A 26,975-nucleotide genomic window follows, 5' to 3' on the forward strand; every position below is an offset into this window, starting at 1 on the left:
GATCCCTACCCACGACGTAAACAAAAACTCCAGATTAGAGACCTAGATGTAAAAAAGAAAACAAACTATTTTAAGAAAACTATTGAGACCATCTCTACTACCAGGATAGGACAGTTTTTTTTTTAAGGCAAGAGCAGAACAACTTATAAAGAAAAAGGCTGATTAAATTTTATATCAAAATAGAAAAGTTCTGTATATAAAAAGACATTAAGTTAGACAAGTAACAGACTGGGAAGATGTTTACAGCATGAGACACAAGGGATTATTCCATGACACATGTAATATATGCAACCGTAACATATACCGTATATGATATTTATTATTATAGGATATATGACATATGCAACCATTTTACACACACACACACACCAATAACAAAAGGAAAAACACCACTAAAGAAAATGGGCAAAGATGTGAACAGGCAACACACGAGAAGAAACCACAGTGTCAATTCCAAAAGCCACAAGTGCTGAAAATGGAAAGATTTTTCATAAACTTGGCACCAAAACTCATGTGAGGTTATTTTTAGCATTCTGCCCACCCCCTTAGTGGGACTCTTAATCCATGCTGTTGTGGAACTGTTCATGCATTTGATTACCTCTGACCTCAGTAGGGATTACAGGATATAAAGTATATGTACCACAGCACATTCCTAAAACCAAATACCTCTGGCATCAGGAGTTCTGCATACAGGACTGTGACTGAACTGACACCAGACGGTTGATATGAGGCCAGAGCAATCAATACAAAGCCCCTAGCACAGAGGGAGGCAACAGGTGTGTGTTGCTATTAATATTAAATTAAAGAAACAAGAAGATACAATCGTACATCCTTCAGATTGGGCAAAAAATTTGTTAAGGGTGACAATTTAACAAATGATGCTGGAACATTTGGATACCATATGCAAAAACAAATAAATAAACTTCAATATACCTCGCATTCTATACAAAAATTAACTCAAAATATAAAACCTAAAACTATGAAACCTCTAGAAAATATATGAAGAAACCTCTATGACTGAGGGTTAGGCAAGACTTCTTAGACTCAACACCAAAAGCACAACCAACAAAAAGAGCAAACCCCTACATTTGACTACTTTAAACTTCTAAACTTCTGCTCTTTGAAAGACGCTGTTAAGAGAAGGAAAAGACAAGCCACAGACTGGATGAAAATATTTGCACATCATGTCTGATAAGGGTCTCGTATCCAGAATATAAGAAGAATTCTCAGAACTCAACAGGAAGAAAACAACCAGCCTAATTTTAAAAGGGGCAAAAAAATTTGGACACTTTACCAAAGAAAACATTAGAATGGAAAAATAAGCACAGAAAAGACGTTCAACATCATTAGCAACTAAGAAAATGCAAATCAAAACCACAGGAAATTAAAAAGACTGGCCACACCAAGTGCTGATGAAGGTGTGGAGGAACTGGAACTCAACTGCTGGCTGGAATGGGAGGTGGTGCAGCCACCCTGGAAGACAGTCTGGCAGTGTTTTAAAAAGGTGAACACGCATTTACCACATGATCCAGCAGTCCCACTCCTAAGTACTTACCCAATGGGATGAAAGTATTTGTCCACACAAAGACTTGTTCACAGCAGCTCTGTCTGCAACAGTCCCAAACCGGAAACAACCCAGATGTTCCTTGGCTGATACGTGGGTAAGCGCACGGCGGTACACGCACACCGCCGACTACTTACTACTCAGCGGGAAAAGAAAAAGTGAACTGTTGATACACGATGCAACGTGGAGATATCGCAAAGCAATCAGGATGGATAAAAGGAGCCAGACCCAATAAAAAGTATATACCAACTGAGTCCTCATATACAGTTCTAGGAATGCAAACTAAAGTGCCAGAAGGCAGATGAGCAGCTGCTGGGGACTGGGGGGGGCATGGAGAGAAGGGGGTGGGAGGGATGCCCAAGGCCACTTCTGAGGGCGGTGGGCACGTCCGTTATCTTGGCCGTGGCTGCACATTTTGTGGCAACAGAGGCTTTCATTCCATTTGGAGAACAAATCGGTACAGCCTTTGACAGCACCTGGTGAAACGGCAGCTCTGCCCGCGCTCTGGCGAGCGATTCCAGGTCTGGCACGGCCTCTAAAGGACGGGGGTCGCAAATCACAGGCCCAGGCCTGGTTCCGCTGTTGTGAATACAGTCTCACTGGAACGCAGCCACACATCTGTTTACTGGTATCTATGCTATAGCCGTTTGCAAGCTCGTCAGCAGAGATGAGATGTTACAATGGACACTGTATGGCTCTGAAGCCTTAAATATTTACTATCTGGCCTTTTACAGAGGACGTTTCCCGACCACTGCTGGAGAGAGACACTGGCTCTTGTGTGCCAGGGCACACGCAAAGGAGCCCGTGGAAGCACTGTTCACAAACAGCGAAAGGTTGAAGAATCCTAAATGCCCATCAGTAAAGGAATTAATTACTGACAAACACTGGAATACCATTCATCAATTAAAATGAATAAACTAGAAACATCACGCTGTCTGAAGAAAGCAACTTGCACAACAAATCAACAACAGGATAAAGTTACAAACTCACAAAGCAATGCAGATACACGTAAAAGTAAGGAGCACACCAAATGCATCTTAGTGGTTTTGCCCTCGTGAGAACAGGATCAGAGCGAGGACAGAAAGGACTTCAACTTTCCCAATACATTTTAACTTATTTTTGAAAATCTAATTAAAACGTTTTTAGAAGACCCACAAGTTAAATTTAAATCTGATGTCTATAACATACCAAAGGAAAAAAAGCAGAGAAACTTGCTGACTTTTCCCGCCCAACTGTAATACACATCGCCCCTGACTTCAGAACACTCACAAACTGTACTTCTTTAAAGCCCCAAGTGTTCACCAAACGAGGGAATTTTTTCCCTTTTATCTTCTGAAGTCAGAAGATCTACTAATCTGAAATTTACTCTTCAGAGGAAACTGAAACACAGGCCTAGTGTGCTTTGCAGAAAAACACAGCTATAAAATTTAAAGCAACTGAAGCTTCAAAGGTTACCTACAGTAACAGCCCGAGGCCCACACTGGAGGTTCCTGACAGGGTTGCAGAAACACTGCCAGGGACACCGGGACAAGTCCTCAGGCCTATGAAAAGGACTATGACATATTAAAAATTCCACAGCAATAGACAATAAACTGCAGAAAGAGTTTTTCTCTTTTCTGAAGAGCTGGCGGTGGTGCTGCCGGCAGAACTCAGGCTACGCTACTCTCCCGTTACTGCTGTAAAGGGCTCCCTCTAACGGTGGGCTCTACCATGCAGCTCTCCTCAGTAGCTATCAATCCTGCAGGCCGTATCTGCATGCCAAACCAGGACATTTTAAGCAAAATTATCTAAAACAAATAACCGTTCATTCAACTGCAAGGAAAGAAAAGTGTCTGTGGGAGTGTGTGTGTAAAACTTACTAGAACTGCTGGCTGCTGACAGAGCAACTAACCAAGAAGCTTCTGATAAAAACCCCAAAATAGGGCCTCCCTGGTGGTGCAGTGGTTGGGAGTCCGCCTGCCGATGCAGGGGACACGGGTTCGTGCCCCGGTCCGGGAGGATCCCACATGCCGCGGAGCGGCTGGGCCCGTGAGCCATGGCCACTGAGCCTGCACTCCACAACGGGAGAGGCCACAGCAGTGAGAGGCCACAACAGTGAGAGGCCCGCGTACCGCAAAAAAAAACCAAATGAAGATTTATTCTTATTTTTTTAAGGCGCGATAACGGAAACCTCCCCGTGGCATTTGAGGCACACTACCCGGCCTGCAGGTATTCACCCCAGGTCACGTGCCCAAGGGCAGTGGCTGGTAGGAGGCCGTGGGTTCCAACAGAGCCACATCACACACCTGTAAGGGAGACGGCTGGAGAACACATACAAATAGCACATGTATTTAAAAGCCAGCCCTGAAAACGTCCCCCGACTCTTACTTTGTCATCAGCCAGGGCCATGCAGACAGCCTGCCCACTCTGTGCAGGGAGAAGGGATGCACCCGGCAGGAAGGGGTCAACAGGGGGTCAGAGCAGAACAGGCCTTGGACCCTGACTCCTGAGCTCCCAAGCAAGGCCACTGCCCCACCCAGGACGGGACTGGATGTGGGTCCAGGGAAGCAACGTCACCCCCCAAAAGCCCCAAATCTTCTATCCTCCCAACTGGAGGGTGGGGGAGATGGGAAGGGGCTTGTAAACACGTAAACAGACATCACTGATAATCACAACACGTGAAAGATGCTTCTAATTTTTAAATGTAACTGTGTGAAACAGACTGCTAAAATGCCACTGTTTACAAAAATCATTTTGTTACCTTCTCTCCAGGTTTGGGTGACTGCTGCAACTTCTCATAATCTTTCTTAGTCTCCAAAATTTTTTTGACAAGTCCTCCTGTTGAAAACCAGTGGTTTTATGTTAAAGTGATTCTCTGCCCTAAGAAGCTATCCTGTTCTAAAGGGGTGGGGGGCTGGGGGTGAGGAGGGATACTTAGTTCTTATCCTTTCTCTCTCTATACTGAAACGGCTTCAGATAATCATTGTATGATAAAAGGTCAAAGCAATTCTCTCAGCCTATTGTAGACTAAGTACGAATACTTTTTTTATATTGGGACAAGTCATCAACTTTTTTTTTTTTTTTAAAAGGATTACTCGTGGCATAAATATCATATGAAAAACCATTTGAATATATCTTGTTTGGTACATTTGACCTTGGAACTATGTCAATATTTTACATAAGGGAATATTTTACATAGGTAAAACAAAATTAAATCAAACATTTCAAAGCCTAAAACTTGAAAAGCAAAATGAAACTATAAACTAACAGTATCGAAACCTTGAAGCATCATGAACTGTTAGCTCATATTTGAAATCGTGTATCCACTGAATCAGAAGCTGGAGCAGTGTCACAATCCGTGCTCTGCAAGACTGAGACCCGAGGAAGAAGAGGTTCATCTGAAACCCTGAAATCAGACCTGCCTCCTTCCCCTTGACCCTGTTCCCGCCCCACCCCCCGTTACAGCTATGCAGGCCAAACACACTTATCATCACGTCCACCTTCTCCCATCATGCCTTGCAACCAGAGCCCTAAGACCCTGGAGGTACATCAGAGAAAACCCACAGGAGCAAATGCCTCCCGTTTTCCGGTTCTGAGGGACCATGAAGCAAATATCATGAAAGAGTCCCTTCTAATTGCTCCTTGAGGACAGAAGCGATGGTGACTTTTTCATTTTGGTTTTTTGCTTTTGTTTCTTAATTTTTTATAAATAAATAAAAAATAAACATAATAGTATCATGCTGGCAAGCATAACCGGACAGAGAAGAATTGGTTGCACGTCCCTAATGGGATGTGCACTAAGAACAAAAAGGCAAGCAGATCTGCCAAAAACGATCCTAGGGTGTTTCCAGTAATCACGTCGTTGTTAACCACCAGTGGTGTTGCTCTAAACTGCTGTGAGTGCACAATGTAGGGTAAAGACACAAACAGCTACTGCTGCTGGGAGCCAGGATTGGGGCACGAGACAGGAACGAACGTACCTGCAAAAATAAAGAGCTTAGGAAGAACCCTGCAATCATAAATCTAAGTTGGAAATACCAGTACAAACTCAGGATATATTTTCCTACAAAAAAAATTAGAAAACCCCCAGAAACAATGACCAACCCAGAAGCAAGTTGCAGCCAGGCTCCTTAGAGACACCGGGCAGGAAATACACAAAACGAGCCTGAAACATCTGTCCTACCACAAACAAGGAAGCTACAAAGTCCACTGGGACGTGTCAAAAGGCCCCCACGGTCAAACACTGGACAACAGAACATCAAGGAGAAAACTGAGATGGACTGAAATGGAACACGTCAAGCGTGTTAAAAGCCATGACATCATACAGACGTCAAGCGCTCGCTTCGGCGCACATATACTAAAATAGGAACGATACAGAGAAGATAAGCATGACACTTGTGCAAGGATGACATGCAAATTCATTCCCTATTTTTGCCAATCAGCTACTCCAATAAAAATTAAAAAAAAAAACCCACCACCACCACCACCAAAGCCCTCGTTAGTCACCCCTGAAGGTGCCAGGAGACAAATGCACTATTAAGAAAACTGATCAGTGAAGGGGAAGCACGAAGCTGGGCCTCGGAGCGGCGAATTCCTGCAGAGGGAAGCCTCGCAGTGTGGAGACTGCCCACCAAAACGTGCTGGAGGGGCGAGGGGGCGGGACGAGAATGGTCACCGTCCCCACAACCCTCATGAAACAACAGACTGAGACCAACCAACAAGCACAGAGACGGGCAGGTGTGATGAAGAACCAACACCACTTGTCAAGTGTTCTTGCCCGAAAAACCTGAATCTGACCAAGTCTCTAGAACCAATTTACAGGAACCGAAGAACATGGAAGAAACCCACAACACTGGGGTGTGACAAGCAACACCCAACGGTGAGGAACTCTGCTGGACAACCGACCAGCCGCTTCAACAAATAAACTACAAGGGGGATGGGGTGGTAGGGGACCTACAGGCTAAGAGCGGATTCAGAGTTAGATCCACCAGCTGCAAACACAGGGACCCTATTTGGATTCTGACTCATACAAACTAGAAAAAAAACACACAAAACCACTGGGAAAAAAAACAGGCATTTGATGATATTAAGGAAGGACTGCTTTTTTTATATATAGTAATGGAGTGACGGTTATGCCTTTTAAAAAAGAACATGTTTATGGCAAAAATGATGCTCTCCAGGACTCAAAAACAGTCGGTGGAGACTGAGACCAGACCAGATGACCGCTCACCGCACAAGCTGCACGACCGTCAGGGGCTCACGAGACTATTCTCTCTGCTTCTATAAATGTTTGAAATCAAAGAAGACATTGTGCTTTGGAAGAAAACAATATGACAGAACTGTCGACCTGGGAAGGACTTCAGGGGTCATCCAATCCCACAGTCTAACCGTGCAGAAAAGAAGTGATGTCATCCCCACAACTGCCTACGGCTGCCCTCTGGGGTCCTGGCCACCCCCCGCCCCCCAGCAGCTTCCATCGCCTCCCAGAATAACCCACACACGGAGGAGGCATCCGTGCCCACGGCATCCCATCTACTGCTACTCAGACCCCTGACCAAACCCTGGCAGACAAAGCTCATTTCACCAGATCCTTTCACGACACACGGAGCAGACACACGTGTGCACACACAACCCCACGACTCACCATGCTTCTCATCTTCTAATTCCACCGCCTGTACCTGAGCAGGAAAGGAAAGAGAAGAAAAGGAGATTCAGATTTGTTGGAATCTCAAACTCATGCTTACATGCCTCTCAGCAGAGGTGACAGAATTAAAGATGGCAGAGAACTAACTGAAACGCGGGAGGAAAATTCCGTCTACACAAATCTCTAAGTTGGAGAATTAATTCCAGTGCTGTCTGAGTGTGATTATTAAACATACGCTGTGGCTGACCAACCATTTCAAGCTCTGACGTCTCAGAGAGCTGGGGGGCGGCCTCCACCACAAACTGGTCGGCGTCCTCACTGTCAGAATTCTGTGACTCTACGATCACATTTGAGACGGTTTTACCACTTCCTGTCCTAAATGAAAAGAAATCAGAGTAAATTAGAAACATTCTCCAGGTCACACGTCCTCATCAATCCCAGCGTCTGGAACTGTGTCTGAGGTTCCCTGAGAGGAGGCTGGAGCTGAGACGCAGTCTGCGAACATGCAGTCTGGGGAAAGCCGCCAGGCCCCGCCCCACTGTGCCACCCCGCCCCGCGCCGTGCCCTCCTCCCAGCCGGGCTCGCTGCGGGACCAGCCCTGGGCCTGCAGCCCCTCTCCAGGAGAGGCCCGGTCTCCCAAGTCGCAAATCTCAGGGCAGGGGTGGCACTCACTGGTGGCCCTGCTGGCCAGTGCCACCCCAGACCCCGCTCCTTGGTCTCTCGCGGGAACACAGCAGCCTCCTCGAGGCCCCTCATTTGGCTGCTGGGTGCTGTCCCTGACCTACGGCCCCGCCCAGCACCCTCACTTACACACTGCCTCTCCCCGAGGGCCTGCCATCATTCTGGACCAGTCCGATGTCCACGGGCTCCTGACCTGGTCTCCCTGGTAACCGCCTCCATCCAAGGGCTCTCTCCTGCCTCCAGTGGCCACCGCCGGAACTGCCCCGCCTACTGTCACCCCGCGGCAGACCACCACCAGCTGCCTGCTGCTTAGGCACTAACTTCTGCTGCGCCTGCACTTGGACCACAGCCCCCAGACCCCAACACTCCATGGCTCCCCACCAGCCCCTCCTGCCCTCATTTCTTCCCTACCAACCTGACACAGTTACGCTTCAACAAATACCCTTCAGCCCCTGCCACTATCTCTCCAGCGCACGTACACACGCGTGCACACACACCCTTCAGTGGGATGGGAGGTCCAGAAGCAGTCCCTGCGCTTGGGTGTGAGCTCTCAACACAACACCCGCTTCCCACCAACACCTTCGGCTCCACCCCCAGGGTCCTCAGACACTCCCAGCCGCCCGTCCTGCCCCACCAGGACCGACCTTGTCTCGTCCTTGGTCTTCCACGCCCTCTGTACACCCCGTCCGGCCTACATCCCACCACTTGCAGCTCCCGAAACCCTCCCCCACATCCTTCCCCTCAGTAAACCCTCCCCAACCTCACCCTCGCCCCCGAACGCTGCCGCCACGTGCCTGCCCTGCGGGGCCTTCCTCCTTCTGGCCTCCGCCAGGTCCCAAGGAGGGTCGAGGTTTCCCTTGGGCTTATGGAGGCTTCCAGATCTTTCTCCCTAAAATCTCCCAACACTGAATCTCACGTTGTCAGAGATTCCCCGAGAATCAGAGTCTCGCCCTGAACCCCATTATGAGTGCCGCCACCTGCCAATCCCAGGCCTCACCCCACACTCCAGGCTCCTGGCTTCACTCTTGAGGATTTCAAGGGCTGAGAAATCACTCCCAGAGTGATGCCTTGTCACTGCCACTGACAGCAAATGCTTAACCGCGGATCCAAACACGCACTCTGTGGCCTCCCCAACCCATCTTCCCAGCTCCGGCTGGAGAACAAAGACCACGCGATGCTGAGCCATCGCTCCGCCCCACGTGCCCCGGGAGGCACGCCACGGAAGGGGTGGGGCTGCCTGTCCTCCACAAGATTTCAGCAGCATCCTTGGCTCCAAGCCTCAACTAGAGGCTAAGGGCCTCCCCTGCACCTCCTCCCCAATCACGGTGCTACGAAACGCCCCCAGACGTGGCCCCGGGCTGGGGCGACCCCCGGGTAGGACCTCTGCCGTCGCCCGTTCACCAGCCCCTCTCGTGGAGGACACTATCCACCACCTCCTCTCTCCTCTGAGCCCTGCCCCTCCTCGCCCAGACTCGCTGTTGGCTCAGGAGAAAGATGAAGAGCCAGGGTCTCACCTCCTGGGATCTCACCCGCCCGCCAGCCCCCCGGCCTTCGCTGAGGCCATTCCCTCCACACGTCCTGGCCCACCCAGGGGCTCTGTTCCCACAGTCCCCTCTCCCCACCCCGCAACGCCGGCATCTCCAGTCTCCCCCTCTCCACTGGACCATCCCCCGCACCACAAAAATGTGCTAGCCGGCTCATCTTAAAAACAGAGACCCCTAACTTCCCTTGACATTGCGCATCCCTCCGCTTCCCCCGGCAACCATACGTAAAATACATCTATGCTGCCTCCAGGCCCCGCCTCCCGTTCCATCTGAAGCCCACTCCGACCAGCCTGTTTTCATCTTCCTAGTTTTTTGTTTTGATTTTCTGTACTGAATCCACAGGCAGATTTGTAAAATTTATAAAAGCCCTGCCTGAGGCTTGTCTTTATACTGCTGATGACTTTCTGACCACCTTTTGTTTTTTAATTTTTGTGCAATTAAGCCTTTAAATTTTTTTATCCTATTTTTCCCCTAATTGTTTTTATGCTTAGAAAATCCTCTATGTAGAGATGGGGGCAATCCACTTTCCCTGTAACTGTAAAGACATAACTGTACGAGCACGAACACCTGTGTTTTCCCTCACTTCTTTCTGAAGTGTGTGGCACGCACGAGGTTTGAGGTGACGCTCTACCCCGGGTTCTCTTCTACTCAATAGCAGGTGCTCCCTGCGCCGTCTGCTGCCTGCTCCGCCCCCATCTCTCAGCACACGCACCATCCTCACCCGTCCCTGTCCCACCCGCGCCAGGGAAGCCCTGCCCCTCGGTGCCAACGCGGATTCCAGGGCCTCACCTGTCCGTCGGCACCTCCGCACTCTCCGGCCGCCTGACCCGGGGAGGCGCGGGCCGTGCACTCCCGGGCCGAGGTATCCTCCTGAAAAGGGATACAAAATGCTTGCACATTTCAAAGTGGACAGATGAAAACCCACATTAATGTTAATGCTAACTTCCAGGCCACCATCAATATGCCAGTTAGGACACAGCCTGCAGAATATTAAGAACGTTCCATTAGCCTGACAAGTCTAAAAGTATCCATCTTCTAATCTTACATTCTCGTTAATATTAAGGTACAAAAAGTAGTAACCTAACTATCAGGAATCAAACCATGACATAATTTAGCCTTAAGTATGAATTTCCCTAAATCTCTAAAACATTCTACGTGAGTTAGTTACACCTCAGGTACAAGAAAACTAAACAGTTTTTGCTTTCTTCGTACACACACTTCCTCACAATTAAGCCCAAGCATTACATGAGCTGTGGAAGGTACGGAGAGGAGCAGGGCAGCTGCCCGGGTAGGAACCAGAGCACACGAACCTGACGGCGGCTGGGAGCTCGCCTGGCAGCTCGGAATTCTCCGGCACCTCACACTTCTCCTGGCCAGAAGGTCCAACGTCTCCTTCTGGACAGGCAGCAAGCCAACCAGCAGTTCACAAAGAAAGAAACAAACAACTAGTAAATATGTGAAGAGACAGCAATCAAACAACTGCAAATACAAATGAGCTTTTTTTCATCTATCATTTTGATGAAGTTCAAACAGACACTTGATATCTAAATTTGGGGGGAGATTTGGGGAAACGGGCACACTCAAACCCTGGGAATACAAACTGGTTTAACTTCTCCAGAAACAGAATTCAAAAGGTAGGTCAATCAAGTCAGCAATTTAACTTAAAGGAAATACAAGCTAAGGAAAGAAGTGGACACGTGTAACCTCGTGTCAAGACGCTCACCCATCAGCATTTACAACAGTGACAGACACTAGGAAACTTCAGGGAGCTGCGGTCTGTGAGACCCTCGTATAAAACAGTCGTCATGTTAATGTACGTATCATCAGTAGAGTAGGGTGACGTATCTGATCATTACACACACAGGTGGGCTCTAGAAGGACACCCATTCGAGTTACGAGCAGGGGCACTGCCGCTGCTTTTCATTTTCTTCTCCACAGTTTTCTGCATTTTTAAGGTTTTTCACTTTGGCTCTGTACCATATTGTTTTTATAATCTGAATAAAGTTTTGTTCATTTTGATAAATATTTAATCAGTGAATAATAAGCCCAAGCTATAATAGTAAGACAATTAAATTTACTCTTACTATTTAAAGTAAAAGGACTTTATACATGAGAAAATAGTAAAATCAGAACTTGATTATTGGAAATACAGTTTACACTCAGGAAGAAATTCTGAAATGTATTCTTTTGAAACATATTTTCATAAAATAGGAAAATTAAATCTTAACTTGGTGTAGTTATGTTTCCTTAAGTTACTTTCACTAATACAATTTGTAAAACATAAACCTGAGAGTACATGTTAATAACTATACACACGTACACAACTTACACCAAACAGATTTACTTACAGCTATTCCTTACCTGCATCACTAGGAGAATCACCTAAAAAAAAAAAAAAAAAAAAAAAAAAGGTACATCAGAAAATCAACTTCTGTGTTAGGAAACCTCAGTATATTAAATGAGCAGAACAGGATTAGAGAGAAATACATAATTAATAATTTTGGATGTCTATTGGGGAAAAAAGGGGTCATTTCCTCATAGCCTTTTTTCTAGTTTCCTATTGCCACTGCTTTATCTTCAAAGAGAGAAAGACAAAGAACAAACAAAACTATGAATCAGAACATGTTATTACATGGAAACAGGAAGCAGCAATGAGAAGAAAGTGTATCCATCAAAGAGATGAATGAAAGAAACAGAAGATGGAGAAGGTGACAGAGCCTCGAAGCCACGGATGGACCGACTCCAGGTGTGTGGGACGAGCCAGGGGTGAACTGGCGAACACACCTTGGGGCATTTTCCAGGCTCTGGATGGAAGCAAACAAGAGCCTGTCTTACATAACTCAGCAGCAAGTGTTTCTCCATCGGCTCCTAAATTAGAAGAAAGTGTCTCTGCTCCACACAGGCCTGCCTTGGCACTCTTCCCCCAGGACCCTTCAAGTGCCACTTTATGGGGACAAATGTGACCGACGCGGCCACAGTCAACGAGTGAAGCATTGCAGGGGTGGGTGGACCCAGGAAGGTCTCTGTGTTACACTCCTAAAATGCATGAACACGTGTGCAGAAGACCCAAAACTCCCTGGATTCAGGTGAGGGCCTGGACAGACACCCCCCGGGGATGGGCCCAGCTTACCCTCAGGACACAAAGACGTGACAGACAAGCACCCCTCAGACCCCGGAGCTGTGCACCGGTGGGGGGGACCTCGAGCGCTTTGGGTGGCCTGTGGACGCTGTGGTCAGAGCCACAGAAATGCTGCCCCAAAGAGGGCGGCTCTAGGGGTGGGGGGGGGCCCGCTTAGGGCATCGGGGGGACCCGGGAGCCCTCCAGGACTCCATTTGTGTGGAACACAGAGCCTCCCGGAGGTCCCGCCCCACAGAGGGACAAGGTGAGGACAGGCCTGGGAAGCGTGGCTCCAGGCAGAGCCTCTGGAAGACGGGGTGACGGGGGCGGCCCGGGAGGACACACAGCGGCCGCAGCCGCCCTCCTTGCTGCCCTGTCGCCTGGTGTGCGGGAAAGAGACCAGCGTGAGAGCCGCTGGGCCCCCGGGGCCCCGACGCCACACCTCCAGACTCTCTCCAAAGCCCATGCCCTCGGTGTCGCTGGGGACAGGCCGTGGGTCCCGGAAAGGTGGCTGAGTCACGAGCTGATGCCCAGGTGGTGAGGGCACACGGCAGCCCCGCCCACAGATCGGCCCGGCCCCTGGGCGCCCCGTCCTCACGGATGCCCAGGTCCTCTGCGGCTCCACCTCCTCCCCAGATCCCGGGGCCGAGGCGGCCCGGACGTGCAGGCGCTCTGTCCCCCTCGGATCCCTCGTCCCAGGTGAGCACACCCTCACAGCCAGCCGCGCCCCCCTCTGAGCTTGGGAGCCTGCCCTCAGGTGTCTGCGCGCCTCGAGACTCTGCCGTCCGCCCCCCCCGCCCCCCGCCGCCACTCCACAGCCCAGGCCGCTCTCGCCTCTGGACCACGCGCTGCTCTGCCCACGTGGAGGCCATCTGAGTAGGGCTTAGCCACTCATCGTAAAAATGCCATCAGCTTCCTGCTGCGAAGCTCCCTGATGTGGCCACTGGCCCCAGCTCTCACCCCTGCCCCTGCCCAAAGGCTCTCCCTGACCCTCCCCGAGAGAGTGCAGAGTCCCTCCCCCCAGACCACCCCCAGCACCCCTTAGGGCACCTACTGGCTTCTGCCCACTCATGCACTCACTGCCTTAGGGCCTAGCACACAGTAGGCCTTCAACCAACATTTTCTACTGGAACAAACTGACAAATGTCGGCCCTCACCTGGCCTTGCCCCTGCTGCCCCGGTCCCAACACCCTGCACCAGGCCCGGCACTGGGGCACGTGCACCCCTCCATGCTCGAAGGAGCTCCAGGGCCTTAAAAAGCAAATGCCGAACGTGGACTTTACCACGACTTTTTTTTTAACTGCTGAGAAAAATTATGCCAAAAGCAGAACCCCACTGAGGTGGGACTTAAGACACTCAGAGAACGTCACAGCCAGAAAAGTCACAGTCGTGACAGCGCTCTGAGCTGCTTAAAAGTCCTCTTTGGACCTGAAACCTGGGGGATGCAGCTCGGCCTCTGGGACCCCCAGCAGCGACTGAGGCTTGTTCCTGTCGTCCCGACACCCCGGGCTTTCCCACAGTATCTCAGGAGGAACACTGGGGACACAGGACAGTCTGCTGCCATCAGGCAGTGACTAGAAGACGCTTTCTAGTTTCTGTAAAAAGGCAGAAGTGAGCCATTTGCCACGTTCGGTCCTGATGGTGCGAGAACGAGGGACTGGACTCTCTGGGGTGTCAGAGACTCAGGGAACCTGTGGCTGCAGCCGTGGCCTTGGGCTGAGAGGCATCCACACAAGCGCGCCACATCGGGGGCGCCGGGTCTCCCTCACGGGACAGGAGTGGTTGACACGGGGCCCCTTTCTCACCTTTCTGCTTTACTGCTGGTTCTGGCTCAGCACTTTCTCGCGGCAGACTAGATGAATTAGCATCTGAAACACTAGCTGAGTTAGTATTAGCTTCCTTTGTTCCTGATATAAGACAGTTAAATGGGTTATTAAGACGGAACTGGTCATTAGGCACCTTACTTATCTGTGCTTCCCCACCACAAGCTTCCCAAGGATGACCCAGGGCAGCTTCTAGAAAACGCACCTAGAACACTCCTCCCAGGCCTGGCTCTGGGATCAGGAGAGAGCGAAGGGACACCCAGACGTGAGCAGACCCCGCCCACGTGGCCCAGGCAGAGGCCTGGGCTCCCACAGGCAAAGCACCCTGGCCCCCCATTTCCAGGACCACCCGACACTACCAGTCTCCCCTCATCTCCCCACGACAGCCAGGCCTGGGAGTCACAAGCTGCAAATAGGCTGCAACTTCAGGAAAGCAGGAGGAGAAGGAAAAATATTTCTGGCCTCGTGCACAGCCCTAGACGTCTCAAAAGCTCCCTGAGTAAGTAAGTAAGGCATTAATCAGTAATGCCTCCTGATTACTGACTTATATGCGAATGTTTATAAAAATAGAAAAAAACACCAAATACCTGAGAAATAAAACATTTTTTCCTAGTAAAAACAAAAGGATGGGTGCTGGGGGAACAGATTTTGAATTGTGGCAGGACCCAGGGAAACCTGACCCGTTACTAAAGGACCCTCCCACACACTCTCTGAAATGGATCCGGAGGCAAAAATAAAATTAGGAAAATGTTCCCTTTCCTGAAACACGATCTTATAATTTCTTAAAAGTACTCAAAGAAATAGTTTATGTCAGAATTAAACTGTCACTAACTATCAGAGAACTGCTTGATTTTATGTAGTGCAACTGCATAAAATAGACAACATATAATTTTCTGAGGAAATTTTTTTTTTTGATCTGCAAAAACGATGCTGACTTAAACAGTGTGATTCATGTCTACAGTTAATTATTTATGATATCTCATAGGACCAACAAGAAATACCATTAAGTTCTAAAACAAACAAATCTAAAAATAAGTGTAAGTTAGCCAGCTGTAGATTGTCAATTTTAGAAGAAAACACCCCAATAACTTTAAGTTGTCATATGCTATTTGAAAGTATCAAATATTTTCTATATTGTACAAAACCCACCAGCACAGTAAGTAAATTACAAATGCATTATTTCTGTCCATAGCTTGAGGAGACCAATGACACTCTGCACAATTTTATCTCCTCGAAGCTCTTTCTTTCCTTACCTTTTTGAGAGGCCTATGATGGTTGTTTTAACGTTTCCAGTGGTATTCTTAAGTAAGGTTTACTAAACCCCAAATTCACACAAACAGAAAGAACATAAAAACAGACTATCATTCACTAATAATACTACAATCGATTCCTAATCAGAGGGCAGGTTAACCAACTTGCCAACAACAGCTTTTAAAACAATAACGCACCCATAAGAAATTAAAATTACTATGAATTGGAAAAAAAACAGTGCATCAGCACAATCTGCTGAGTTAGCGGCCATTACTGAGCCCTGCAGGTAAGGACGTGGGCGGAGCACCGCGCCTTGAGGGGGTTCTCATCCCAATAAGATCACCCGCGCAAAGCTGGGGGCGCCGGCTGGGGCCACGGAGTCTGCACCAGTCACTCTCCCTGAAACTCACCAAGCAGCGCAGAGCCCACAGCACTGCACAAGCAGCTTGCCGTTCTGCCAGGCCTCTGTGCAAAGTTCAGCTGCACGGAGGTGCTGACTACATCTGAGGGTAAATGCAAATAACCAGGGTTTAAAATGGGCGGATCTGCCTGGCCCAGTGACCAGCCTTAGCATCGTATCATGGGATGCAGAGACACTAAGTGCATCCTGACAGGACACAAGGTGAAGGGCACAGCATCACCTACGTAGGGGTGAGGGAGAAGCAATCTCTTTAACCCAAATCTGATCAGGCCTTTAGATCTAACAGAAATACCGGGGGCGGGGGGTGGCGCCATAAGTTAAATGACAGCACGGGAGCGATGAGACAAACACAGAGGAGGGAGCGCTGCACAGGGCACGCAGCCCCACCTCTCCACAAAGTCAGCGCTCTGGAACGAAGGTGGGGGAAGGGGGGCAGAGGGAGCGCTGCACAGGGCACGCAGCCTCACCTCTCCACAAAGTCAGCGCTCTGGAACGAAGGTGGGGGAAGGGGGGCTGTTCCACATTAAAGAGGTTAAAGACACAAAAAGAATAATAAAAAACATACAGTGTGTTCTGGATCCTGATTTTTTAAAAAATAACATTGTTGAGACAATAAGAATGCAGCCTGGGTTTTAGATGCTCTTGGGGAATGACAAGTCTGTTGGGTGCAACAATAATTTTACGGCTATGTAGGAACATTTTTTTTTTTTGAGGTGCATGCTGAAGTATTTAAATGGAATTATTTAAAGTATTAAAATATTTTTTAAATACTCTGAAATATTTCATAAAACTACGTCACCATAGATGAAGCAAATGTGTCAGAATGTTAGGACCATTGAATCTACATGAGAGGTACATGGGTGCGAGTCATTCTACTCTTTCTACGTATTTTTCATAATGAAAATGTCTAAACAATAAAACAAAATGAAATGAGCGAACCCGAGCAAAATGAAGACATGGATGCCGTAAGGTTCCGGGAAAACATAAGACGACCAAACAGCTGTAGAAGGAGCGAGTCTCCTCAGACAGCCTGTGTGACAATGTGAGCCGGGGAAGAAGACGTTCATGTTTTGAGAAAGAAATGGATAAATTCCTTGTTGAATTCTTCAATCCACCGGCAAAGGCAAATGAGAACCACCAAGCCCAACCATTGTCCCGGGACACCCCAACAGTAACGCAGGCTGGCCAGGCCCTGGAGCAGTCGGCACGACCCGGCCAGGCGCTGGTCTGAAGCGCTGGCCAGGAGAGGAAGGGGGCTGGGAGGACACACCCAGTGGCCTGGATCTGGAAGCCATAATCAATCTGGAAACTTAAGGAACCCTAACGACTGCTGGCAAACCCTGAATTCCGGAAGCAAAATGACTGCCAGTGCAGGACGACACTTGTGATGACAGGGACCCGGGGTGTGTGCAGTGACAGGACTCAAGGGAGGAAGGGTTTGCGGGGAGGGAGGCTCACTAGGGCCACCCAGGGACAGGGAGCGCACAGGACTCTGCTGGCGGCCACCAGGTGGCGCCAGGCTTCCTTCTAATCTCCACAAAGCGCTCAACTGAGAATCGCCTGCTGCAATGTTCTGTGCTTCTTAAACACTGAGCTTTTATTATTTTCACACATGCAGATAAAGATCTATACAGATCCATAAAGTCTAACATATGTCTAAAGAACTACCCCAATTTATTTTAAATCCAGCATACCATCTGAGAACAGCGCTGACTCACCCTGACTTGGGGCTCTCGAGTAAACTTCATATATGAAGTGATGGGTACTAAAGCACTGGTGCACGACACGTCTGTGACAAGCCAGTCACTTCACGATCATCACCTCATTTACCCTCAAGGCAGGTCTTCTCACACCCGTGTACCCACGAGGAGGCACTGGCTCAGAGAGCACACCTGTGCGGCTCGTTCCAGGGCAGCAGGTACGCAGGTTTGGGTTTGGATGCGAGGTGTGCCCACGTGGGCCGCCCAGGGCCTGCGCAGGGCAAGCCCTCACTCAAGCTTCGCCCCGCCCACTCCCCTCTCCTGCAGTACCAGGACTGCCCTGTGCTGCCCCCCACAGGACCCGCCTGTGGCTGAGAAAAGCTCCTGCAGAAATGAAATAAAACATCACAAGATGCAGCTGAATTGCAACGGGCGTGGCCACTGAGAAAAGCATTTTCATCCGTAAGAACTCATTCTGTCCCAATTTAGGTCGTTCGGTCCTCCCACACTGCTAGAGATGCAGATAAACCACACAGAGCTGACCTACTTGGAACAGAATAACCACAGACCATCACTGCTGAACCAGCGATGGAGCAGACGGCTTGCAAACACATCCCTCTTAGAAAAGCAAAAACTAGTAAAGGGAGAACGCAAGTGCAGCAAGAGGGCTTATTGTTATTCTAGCTACAGTTACAGAATGTTAAAAAACCAGGTAGATCCGAGGCAAGTTCAGCCTAGAAAAATTTTTACCTTTCCCTGGGGGCAAGATTTACACTATTTTTCCCCTCAAATGTCACTCAAGAATTGCCGTATTTCTGAAGAATTTAGTTAAACATCACAGAAGACTCCACACAGTTACAACCTTGGATCACCCCACCGAAATTCCATATCCGTACGTCTAATCAGCTGGTATCAGCAGGGTGAGGATGTGCACACACGTCACACTGCCAGCCTCGAATGTAAAAGGTGTGCCACGGGGACACCTTCCCCGGGTGCTCCGAGCAAGCACTTGAAAATAGTTCTTGTGGAGCATTTTCTTAACAGAACACAGCAGAGCACGCTGCAGAATTGAAAGATAATTTCTCTAACTATCCACAGCACTTTTTAAAATTCCAGGAGTAAGATGAAGAAAGCATTTTGACTTAGATGCAAAGATGTTACACATAATAAAGCACGTAAAGGTTAACTTAAAGCTAAGTTAATCTTCTTTATCATAAAACTTAGTAAATTAAAGCAAACAGACTATCAAGTCATTTCTGTTTTTCAGTACACTGTGGGAAAAAAGAAATCTGATGAACATTAAAGTGGTTAAAAAAAATAAAGAATAATGATAACCCCACTGAGATGTAACTATTTCATACCAAAGTGGTGAGGAATTTAAACTAAAGAATATATTTTTCTTACCTATTTCTGAAGTTGTAGTTTCCTGATCTGGTTCATTATTTAATCCAGACACTATGGGGTCTAAAATTTTAGCTGAAATATCATCCTCCTTTCTTCCTGACATAAAACAGTGAACAACAGATCAAACTATTGCAAAGGTTTTCGCGTTTGGTTGCTTTGGTTGGGATTTACAAGGCTTTATGCCAAGGTCACCAACTAACTGTCCCATCAACTCAACGGTCAACCCTCAGCCTCCACGGGACCCGTCTCAGAAGCGCTGGATAAGCCCCTCCCCCTCCGGAAGCCCCTGGCTTTCAGGGCGCTGGCTCTCCAGCCCCCCCAACTTGCTGGCCTCTGTCTCCTCTGCCAGAGCCCTCTCCTCCTCTCCGACCCTCGAATCCTGGGCTCCACGCTCCCCGGAGGCCATTGCTGCATGAAGGCCCGCGCGCTAATCTGGGAACCCCCAAGTTCTTCATTTTAACGTCAGCTTCTCCAGCTCTGCCCCTGAACCTCAGGCCCACACGCCCGCCCACTGTCCCAACGCCTCCACCTGCTTGTTTCACAGGCATCTTGAACTTAACGCCTCTAGAACGGATCCGCCAACCAGCTTCTCCCAAAGCCTTCCCCACTTCAATAAATGACACCACAGAGGTGCCGGACACCCCGACCGATTCCACCTGTGATTCCTCTCTAACAGGCGCCGTGCAGTCCATCGGCGCCACTGTCATCCCTTCCGTGAGAGCGGCCTACCCCGCCCCACCCCACCCCCCATCTCCGCAGCAGTGACCTTGGGTCCCAGACGTCGCGGCCTCTCACCTGGACGCCACAGCACCACCTAACTGCTCTCCGGCCTTCATTCCTGCCCCTGCAGTTTTAAGGGGGGGCGCCTCTCAAACCTAAGCCAGAGCCTGTCTCTGTCCTGCTGGGCACCCCGGGACTTCGCTCCCACCTACTCCACCATGCCCCCAGCCTGCCCGCTCACGAGCCCCTTCTCCTGGCACCTGCCCTCTCTCTGCTCCAGCCTCACCACCTGGCTTCCAGTCACTCAAACAGGCAGGCCTGTCCCCAGCTCGGGGCCTCTGGCCATTCCTGGACACCCACAGGTCATGTGCTCTGTGACGCTAGGGGACTCTGTCCAGACACCCCCTCCTCAGTGGCCCTCCCTGCCTACGCACCCCCTCCACCTCTCTCGGCTTCACCTCCCTTCAAAAGACTCGTGGTTAAGTAACACGAATGTACACGTCCTGAGCTCTCTTTACTATCTGTCTTCTCCTTCCAGCTCATACTCTCCACGAGGGCAGGTACTCCACAGATATTTGCAGAATTAAGAAAGGAAGGCTCACGTGGACGATTTCGGCCAGTGAGGGGGTCACGGACGGGAATCCATGCACGGCGGGGGCAGCCCCGTGGCTCAGACAAGGGGGCTCGCTGGTCCCCTGCCCCTGCTCCACCTGGGGCCCCAGAACAGTGCTCTAGCACCCGGGCCCGCGTCCCTAGCACAGGGCGCATCTCCTCTGCACCACCCACGGGGCTCCGTCTGTTCAACGATCAAACGGAAGCAAGGGATCAGGCGGCTAAAGGTTTCGAGTCACAAACCCTCACTTGCAGCCTCCCTGGGGTTCGCTCAGTCTTACCGAGCTGTTTCCCGGCGTGTTCCTTCTTAGCTTTACTGCAGGAAGAGTGACGTTCTTTTTCAGGGGAGAGACTATTTTCACTGGTTCTAGAATCCCTTCTTCCTAACATGAAATTGCACAATGAAAATACGTATTAAACTTAATTTGCGATGCTGCATATTATCAAACAAATGAAATGAAAATGCACCCACTAACTCAAAGTGATTTGCTCTGCTAGTCTCCACTGGTTAAGAATAAGCAAAAATTATCATATTCTTACGCAGCATGTTTTTTGGATCCTATAGGGATTCCAGTGTGGCCTTAAGATTCTAAGTATGTCTAACAAACGTGATGCCCTCCCTCTCTAGTAAAGGCAAGGCTTCGCTCCTCGGCGGGCACACAGAGGACCTGTGTCTCGCACACCTCCTGGGTGCTGGCCCCTCCCCCTAATGCTACCCGCTAAAGTGAGGCAGCACGACAGGGCGCAGCGCCAGCTCTGCTGGGCAAGGACCCGGGGTGAGGTCAGTGCCCGACTAGCAGAGGCAGGGAAGAAAGAGTTCACCAATTTGTCGACAGCTCAGTAAACCTTAGTGTCGTAAAGCTGGCAACTCTCTGATAACCAAACCTCTCAAAGATCAAATACTAGGAACCCTACAGTTCCAGCTTACCGGTTAACTCAGAGGCTAACATCCTGAGGTAGTAAAAAAGAAAAGCAGATGATACGACCATCAGCTTAGAAAATCAAAACATCAATGGAACAATTATGGGTTAAGATTCAATACAAGCTAGATTCAATATACATTTACAAAAATCAATAAAGTTTCTATATTCCAACAACGATCACTAAAAATTAATGAGGGGAAGAAAGATACCATTTCCAAAAAAACTGAAAACAAAACAAACAATCGAGCAATCCCTGACTGACAGACACACCCAAGCACCCAACACACATCTCGGGAGAGGAGGAGACCCCTGTCTAACTTGAAAGTAGAGGTATCCAATCTTCCCAGAATAACGAAAGCCTAAGTTTCACCCAAGTCCAATTACATCCTCATCCATTTGTTTTGTGGGATGTGGGATTCTTTGACTCATGAAGTGATTACAAAATACATCTGGAAGAATAGCAAATAAAAGGGCTTAAAACGTCTTTGAAAAGAAAAATGATAGGGAACTAGTAGTGAAACAGAAAACCGTAGAGAAAAAACAAAAACAGAAACACCAGACTCCAGAGTCCAAAAGGCATGTGGGGAGATCACAGAGCAGGAGGGAAGGGAACAATTATTTAGTAAGTGACCCTGGAACACCTGATGAGTTATTATGAAAAAATAAATGCAGAGTCTCATTTTATACCATGAATTAAATTAAGAGATAACCAAAAAGATTAAATATTAAAACATATGACAAAACACAAACCTTCATCTCTCAAATCTCTGGAAAAACTACAGAAAAAAGACTGGTAGCTTCCAGTGCATAAAAATTAAACACCTAGGCTTCCCTGGTGGCGCAGTGGTTGAGAGTCCGCCTGCCGATGCAGGGGACACGGGTTCGTGCCCCGGTCCAGGAGGATCCCACATGCCATGGAGAGGCTAGGCCCGTGAGCCATGGCCGCTGAGCCTGCGCATCAGGAGCCTGTGCTCCGCAATGGGAGAGGCCACAACAGTGAGAGGCCCGCATAACGCAAAAAAAAAAAAAAAAAAATTAAACACCTAGGCAAGTCAGTAACCAAACAAAATTAGAATTTAAAAAGTGGAAAAAAAATATAAGAAACAAATACTTATTTAAAAATCGGCAGGGGGGTGGTGGTGGGATGAATTGGGAGATTGGGATTGACATACATACCTAAAATAGATACCTGATAAGAACCTGCTGTTAGCACAGGGAACTCCACTTCCCTGTAGAGTAGAAACCAACCCAACATTGTAAAACAACTATACCCCAATTAAAAAAAATAAAACAATATATACTTTAAAAAAATTGGCAGATGTCCTTATCATACAGGGAGCTCACACAAATTAAGAACACTCAGACTCTGAGTGTTTTCCATCTATCAAAATCAGCGAGCCTTTCAAACAAATCCCCAGAGAAGGTGTGGGGTAGAGGGTACGGACAGTGTCCACTGTAGCTAAAACCTTACAATGTCCCTAATGGCCCTCTGTGCCAGTAATTATACCCTGGGAACCTATCCCACAGAGATCGCCCAAAAGGAAGAGAAAGTTTCTGTCACAAAGAAGTTCACTAAAGCATTTATCAATGTCAAAGAGTGGAACTTACCACCTAAGTTCAATTTCTCAGTAAAAAATTCCAACTACTACATTCTTGCCATACTTCTTTAAGTTTTACAATTTAGGAAAAGGATGACTTTTCAGGAACTACTACCGCTCATTCAAAGTAACTTCATGCTTCCACTGAAAGCCTCCGACACTGCCAGCCTCCAACTGTACTTCCCTGCATCGGACTGACATTCTTTCCCTACTTATTGGTCTGTCACAAGGAGACACATCTTCGGGCAAACCCAGGCCAGGCCCATTTGCTTCAGCTTCAGCTTTTAGCATGACTGCCAGTGACATTTTCTGCTATGTTTTAAATGCATAAACATCACCTGTCTAAGGGCAGGACGCTCTTGATGTCCGTCCTGCATCAGGACTGAACTTGCTTACCCGTTCAGAAGAGTCAGTGAGACACGGATGACTGATAAATATTTCTGGAAAATTAACATTCAGTCACACCTTTTAGATTGGAACACAGATCACGCAGGTGTACTCTGCCCCTGGTGTCGTGAGCTCACACATGTGTGCGAGGGCACGCACATGCATGTGGGTGTGAAAGCCATGTATCTTCATCATTTTCACACAGTCTTTGTTCCTTCCAAAGGCGAATCCGCTTTCTAGTCACAGAAGCTTTTTCCTACTAGATGTTGCGGCTAAAGTGAAGAATCTAGTGTGGGGCCTCCCTGGCGGCGCAGGGGTGAAGGATCCGCCCGCCAATGCAGGGGACACGGGTTCGAGCCCTGACCCAGGAGGATCCCACATACTGCGGAGCAGCTAAGCCTGCGCGCCACAACTACTGAAGCCGGCGCGCCTAGAGCCCGTGCTCCACAACAAGAGAAGCCACCGCAATGAGAAGCCTGCGCACCACAACGAAGAGTAGCCCCCGCTCGCCACAACCAGAGAAAAGCCTGTGCGCAGCAACGAAGACCCAACGCAGCCAAAAATAAAATAAATTAAGAAAAAAGAATCTAGTATTTTCAGCTACATTGTATGATAAATTTTGCAGTACCTTCCACTGAATTTTTGGATCGCCGTTTTGATGTCTTTGTTGTCACTGACCTGGATGCTCTAGTGGAAATCTCAGTCTTAAAGAAAAGAGAATGAAAAAAATAAATTAATTGATGCACCACAGAGCGACACCATGAGCAGATTTATTATTCAAGCTCAAGGAAGAACAAACAGGAAACACAACAACATCCGTACGCATTCAAAGGGGAACTGACTCCAAGTCAGCGCAGCTAAGCACTTAAGACCTAAGAGTGTGGATTAGAAGGAAGCCGAAAGCTCTTTCACTCTAAATGCAGAATTCCACTTTTTGGTACAGCCCTAAAAAGGTCAGCCGTCCACTGACCATACCTTGAGAATCACTCTCATCAGATGAGTTTATGAGGACTCGACTTCTGTCGCTATATGCTTAATTACCTCAATGCATTTGTGAACAACTCTGAGAGTGAAAACGTACACGGTGTGTTTAAACAGAGCGTAAATCAGAGAAAACAGCACATCCCGTCCCTCCCACCGCTGGCTCAGTTCCCTGGCCCGACCCCTCCCTCAACCTGCCACGAGGGCCTCTTAACTAGCCTCCCAGCCTCCACTCCACGCCTGTCCATCTTGCCTGTGGCTGCCCGGATATACTTTCTGAAATGCAAACTGGACGATGAAGTTGGGGTGAGTCTAACCTCCCCAAGACAGCCCGGCCTGGCCTGGACCTCACCCACAGGAACTGCACTGCAGGGTCCCACCGGGCCAGGCAGAGCTTGGACGGGTCCCTCCAGCCGGCCCTCCGGTCCCTGCCTGCCTCATGACTTAATCCTCTCCCAGACTCCTCCAAAGTGCCACCTCCATCCTCTCCCAAATGACTGCCTTACCCCCCTCTGTACTCCACACATCATACTTGTCACATAAAGGTACGAGGAGACCCAAGAGTCCACCACAGAGAAGCAGAGAATAAACACACCCCACCTACCTTGCAGGCAGTAAACCCTTTAAAGTGGTACTTTTACAACAAAATAAATATGGACCTATTGTGTGTGAGCCTCCGCCACGCCCCACCCCGTGCCTCCGTGGACTGGGGGTGGACCACACACAGCACTTACTATTTCAACACAGCTATGGGTTTATGGGTTTATGTCTCTCAAAATTATTTTTTCAAGTTTACCTCTGTTTCAGCTTTGGAGTCTTTGAAAGATCCATCTGACGACTTTTTAGACATCTCTCCTGAGCTTGAGGACTATAAAAAAAAATTTTTTTTTTCAAACTCTAGAATTACTCAAGTCTGTGACATCTAAAAACGCGCCGAGATGTTTTCTCTAACACTGACCAACAAGATAACCCTTCACACGGGAGCACCACGTCACATCCCAGCCCCGCCCCACTGTGGTCGCTGTGTGGCCTGGACCTCCAAAGGCCTATCCGAGATCTCCGCCCACTGGGGGCTGACCAGGAGGCCAAGGGCAGCAGGGGCAGGGCCTCGCAGGGAACGGCAGGGAGCAGCGTCTCCCAGGCCCACGTGGTCCCTACGCCAGGCCAGACTTCTCGGAGATGTTCCAGGAACACACAGGGAATCTGGAAACGAGGGAGTCGCCCACTCCTATCTTCTGTGAGGGAACCACTCTCACCTCCCAATGGAGCGGTTCTTTTTGAGCAAAGTCTCCAGACGCTACATCAGGAAAGCACTCTCAAAACAAAAATGACGTGAAAACTGTAAGCATGTTAAATCAACACCCTAAAAAACCTCACACTTAAATCAACTCTCAGAAAGACATATCTCGACATAAGGAGTAGAAGAGACACGATCACTGAGATTTTCCTCCATGAAAAGCAGTGGATGCCTGTTGAGTACTTCAACAATTAACTGTCCTCACGACTTAACTATGAAGGTAGCAGACTATATCCGAAGTAGTTTCCTGTGCGGGCCGGGCTCTGTGCCTGGGGTCCCCCCAGCCCAGAGTGCTCAGTTCCCTGCAGACATGGGAGGAGGGCAGCACCCACACGTGGCCACTCTGACCTCAGACTCATCCTCCACCGCCACACGGGGACACACCCGTGACTTCTCAGAGTGCCTTCATACCTGCTGTTTCACAGGCTGAGAATGTCTCACCATCGTCTCTTCTAAGTCATGGGATTCGACTGGAGGCTGCAGACTGCCCGGCAGGGCCCAGGTGAGAGCTGAGTCTCCTCTTCCCTGGAGCTGCCCTCCCGGAAGCCTCGAGGCTTGGCTCTCTGGGGGTCCCACCACTCCTGGGGGAGACAGCAGACTGCCCCCAGAGCCCTGTTCCACAAAGGAGCCCCAGATGGACACAGAAGGGCCAGTCCAGCAAAATCACCACGACAGGTCTATGAACACCTGCCTTCGGCCAACAACGGCCAGCTGGGAGCAGGAACGCAGTCCGTTCACCCTGGTCTCACACATTTAAACAAAAGCACGCCTCGCTCGTGGCTCCAATACGTCCCATATATCCACCTATAAAAGTTCTCTTTGGAACTGTCTCTCTACTTAAAAAACCAGTCATACCACCAGCAACCTCAGTGAACATCACGGGTGGGACACTGGGTCTGAAGGCCTGGAGGGCTGAGAAGGTGCCCCAGGCAGGGGCTGCCTCGTGCACAGTAAAGTGCACGAGAATGTTCGAGCACCACACTAAAACCGGCTCAGCGAAAAAGACTTTTCTTAGACCTCTAGAAAGAAGCAAAAGACGGGGAAGGTCTTTGTTATTTCTAAAACTCCTACGGGAAACCAGGCTTTTATGATACATACGCCGTGGTGGGTTACATGACTCCAGGGTGTCCCTGGGAGACCCCAGGGTCCCAGGTAGCATACCGACAGCCAACAGAACCACCGAGCAGACCAGCTGCCAGGCCTGGCGTGCAGTCCGTCCCACGGAGCCCGCTCACCTCCCGGTGCCAGGGATGCGAGGCCACAAAACCAGAGGCCGGCTCAGCAGGAAAGAGCAAGCTAGCCCCTCACCGCCTGGCCGCCTCACTCAG

General features: G+C 49.1%; 1 protein-coding gene and 1 pseudogene across 10 annotated transcripts in view; one reads left to right on the top strand and one right to left on the bottom strand.

The window, feature by feature from the left end:
* The window catches only part of IFT54 (intraflagellar transport 54), a 66,228-nt gene that overhangs the window by 32,139 nt on the left and 7,114 nt on the right, over positions 1-26,975 (bottom strand). Inside the window, exons 6-16 of one of the 10 annotated variants that reach the window (XM_027116869.1) lie at positions 25,147-25,218; positions 23,998-24,073; positions 20,743-20,844; positions 19,130-19,225; positions 14,336-14,437; positions 11,774-11,794; positions 10,723-10,807; positions 10,202-10,282; positions 7,439-7,562; positions 7,188-7,221; positions 4,305-4,381 (exon numbers count right to left, since the gene is read on the bottom strand). In XM_027116869.1, the coding sequence (XP_026972670.1) occupies positions 4,305-4,381; positions 7,188-7,221; positions 7,439-7,562; positions 10,202-10,282; positions 10,723-10,807; positions 11,774-11,794; positions 14,336-14,437; positions 19,130-19,225; positions 20,743-20,844; positions 23,998-24,073; positions 25,147-25,218 (870 nt within the window). The remainder of the gene's footprint in view (positions 1-4,304; positions 4,382-7,187; positions 7,222-7,438; positions 7,563-10,201; positions 10,283-10,722; positions 10,808-11,773; positions 11,795-14,335; positions 14,438-19,129; positions 19,226-20,742; positions 20,845-23,997; positions 24,074-25,146; positions 25,219-26,975) is intronic. The other 9 variants (XM_027116877.1, XM_027116897.1, XM_027116887.1 and 6 more) reach the window with 9 other exon arrangements.
* LOC113605461 (uncharacterized) lies at positions 5,880-5,976 on the top strand (annotated as a pseudogene).

The sequence above is a fragment of the Aethalodelphis obliquidens genome, unplaced genomic scaffold (assembly GCF_003676395.1).
Source record: "Aethalodelphis obliquidens isolate GAN/ISIS:26980383/991018 unplaced genomic scaffold, ASM367639v1 scaffold2, whole genome shotgun sequence".
NCBI lineage: Eukaryota > Metazoa > Chordata > Mammalia > Artiodactyla > Delphinidae > Aethalodelphis > Aethalodelphis obliquidens.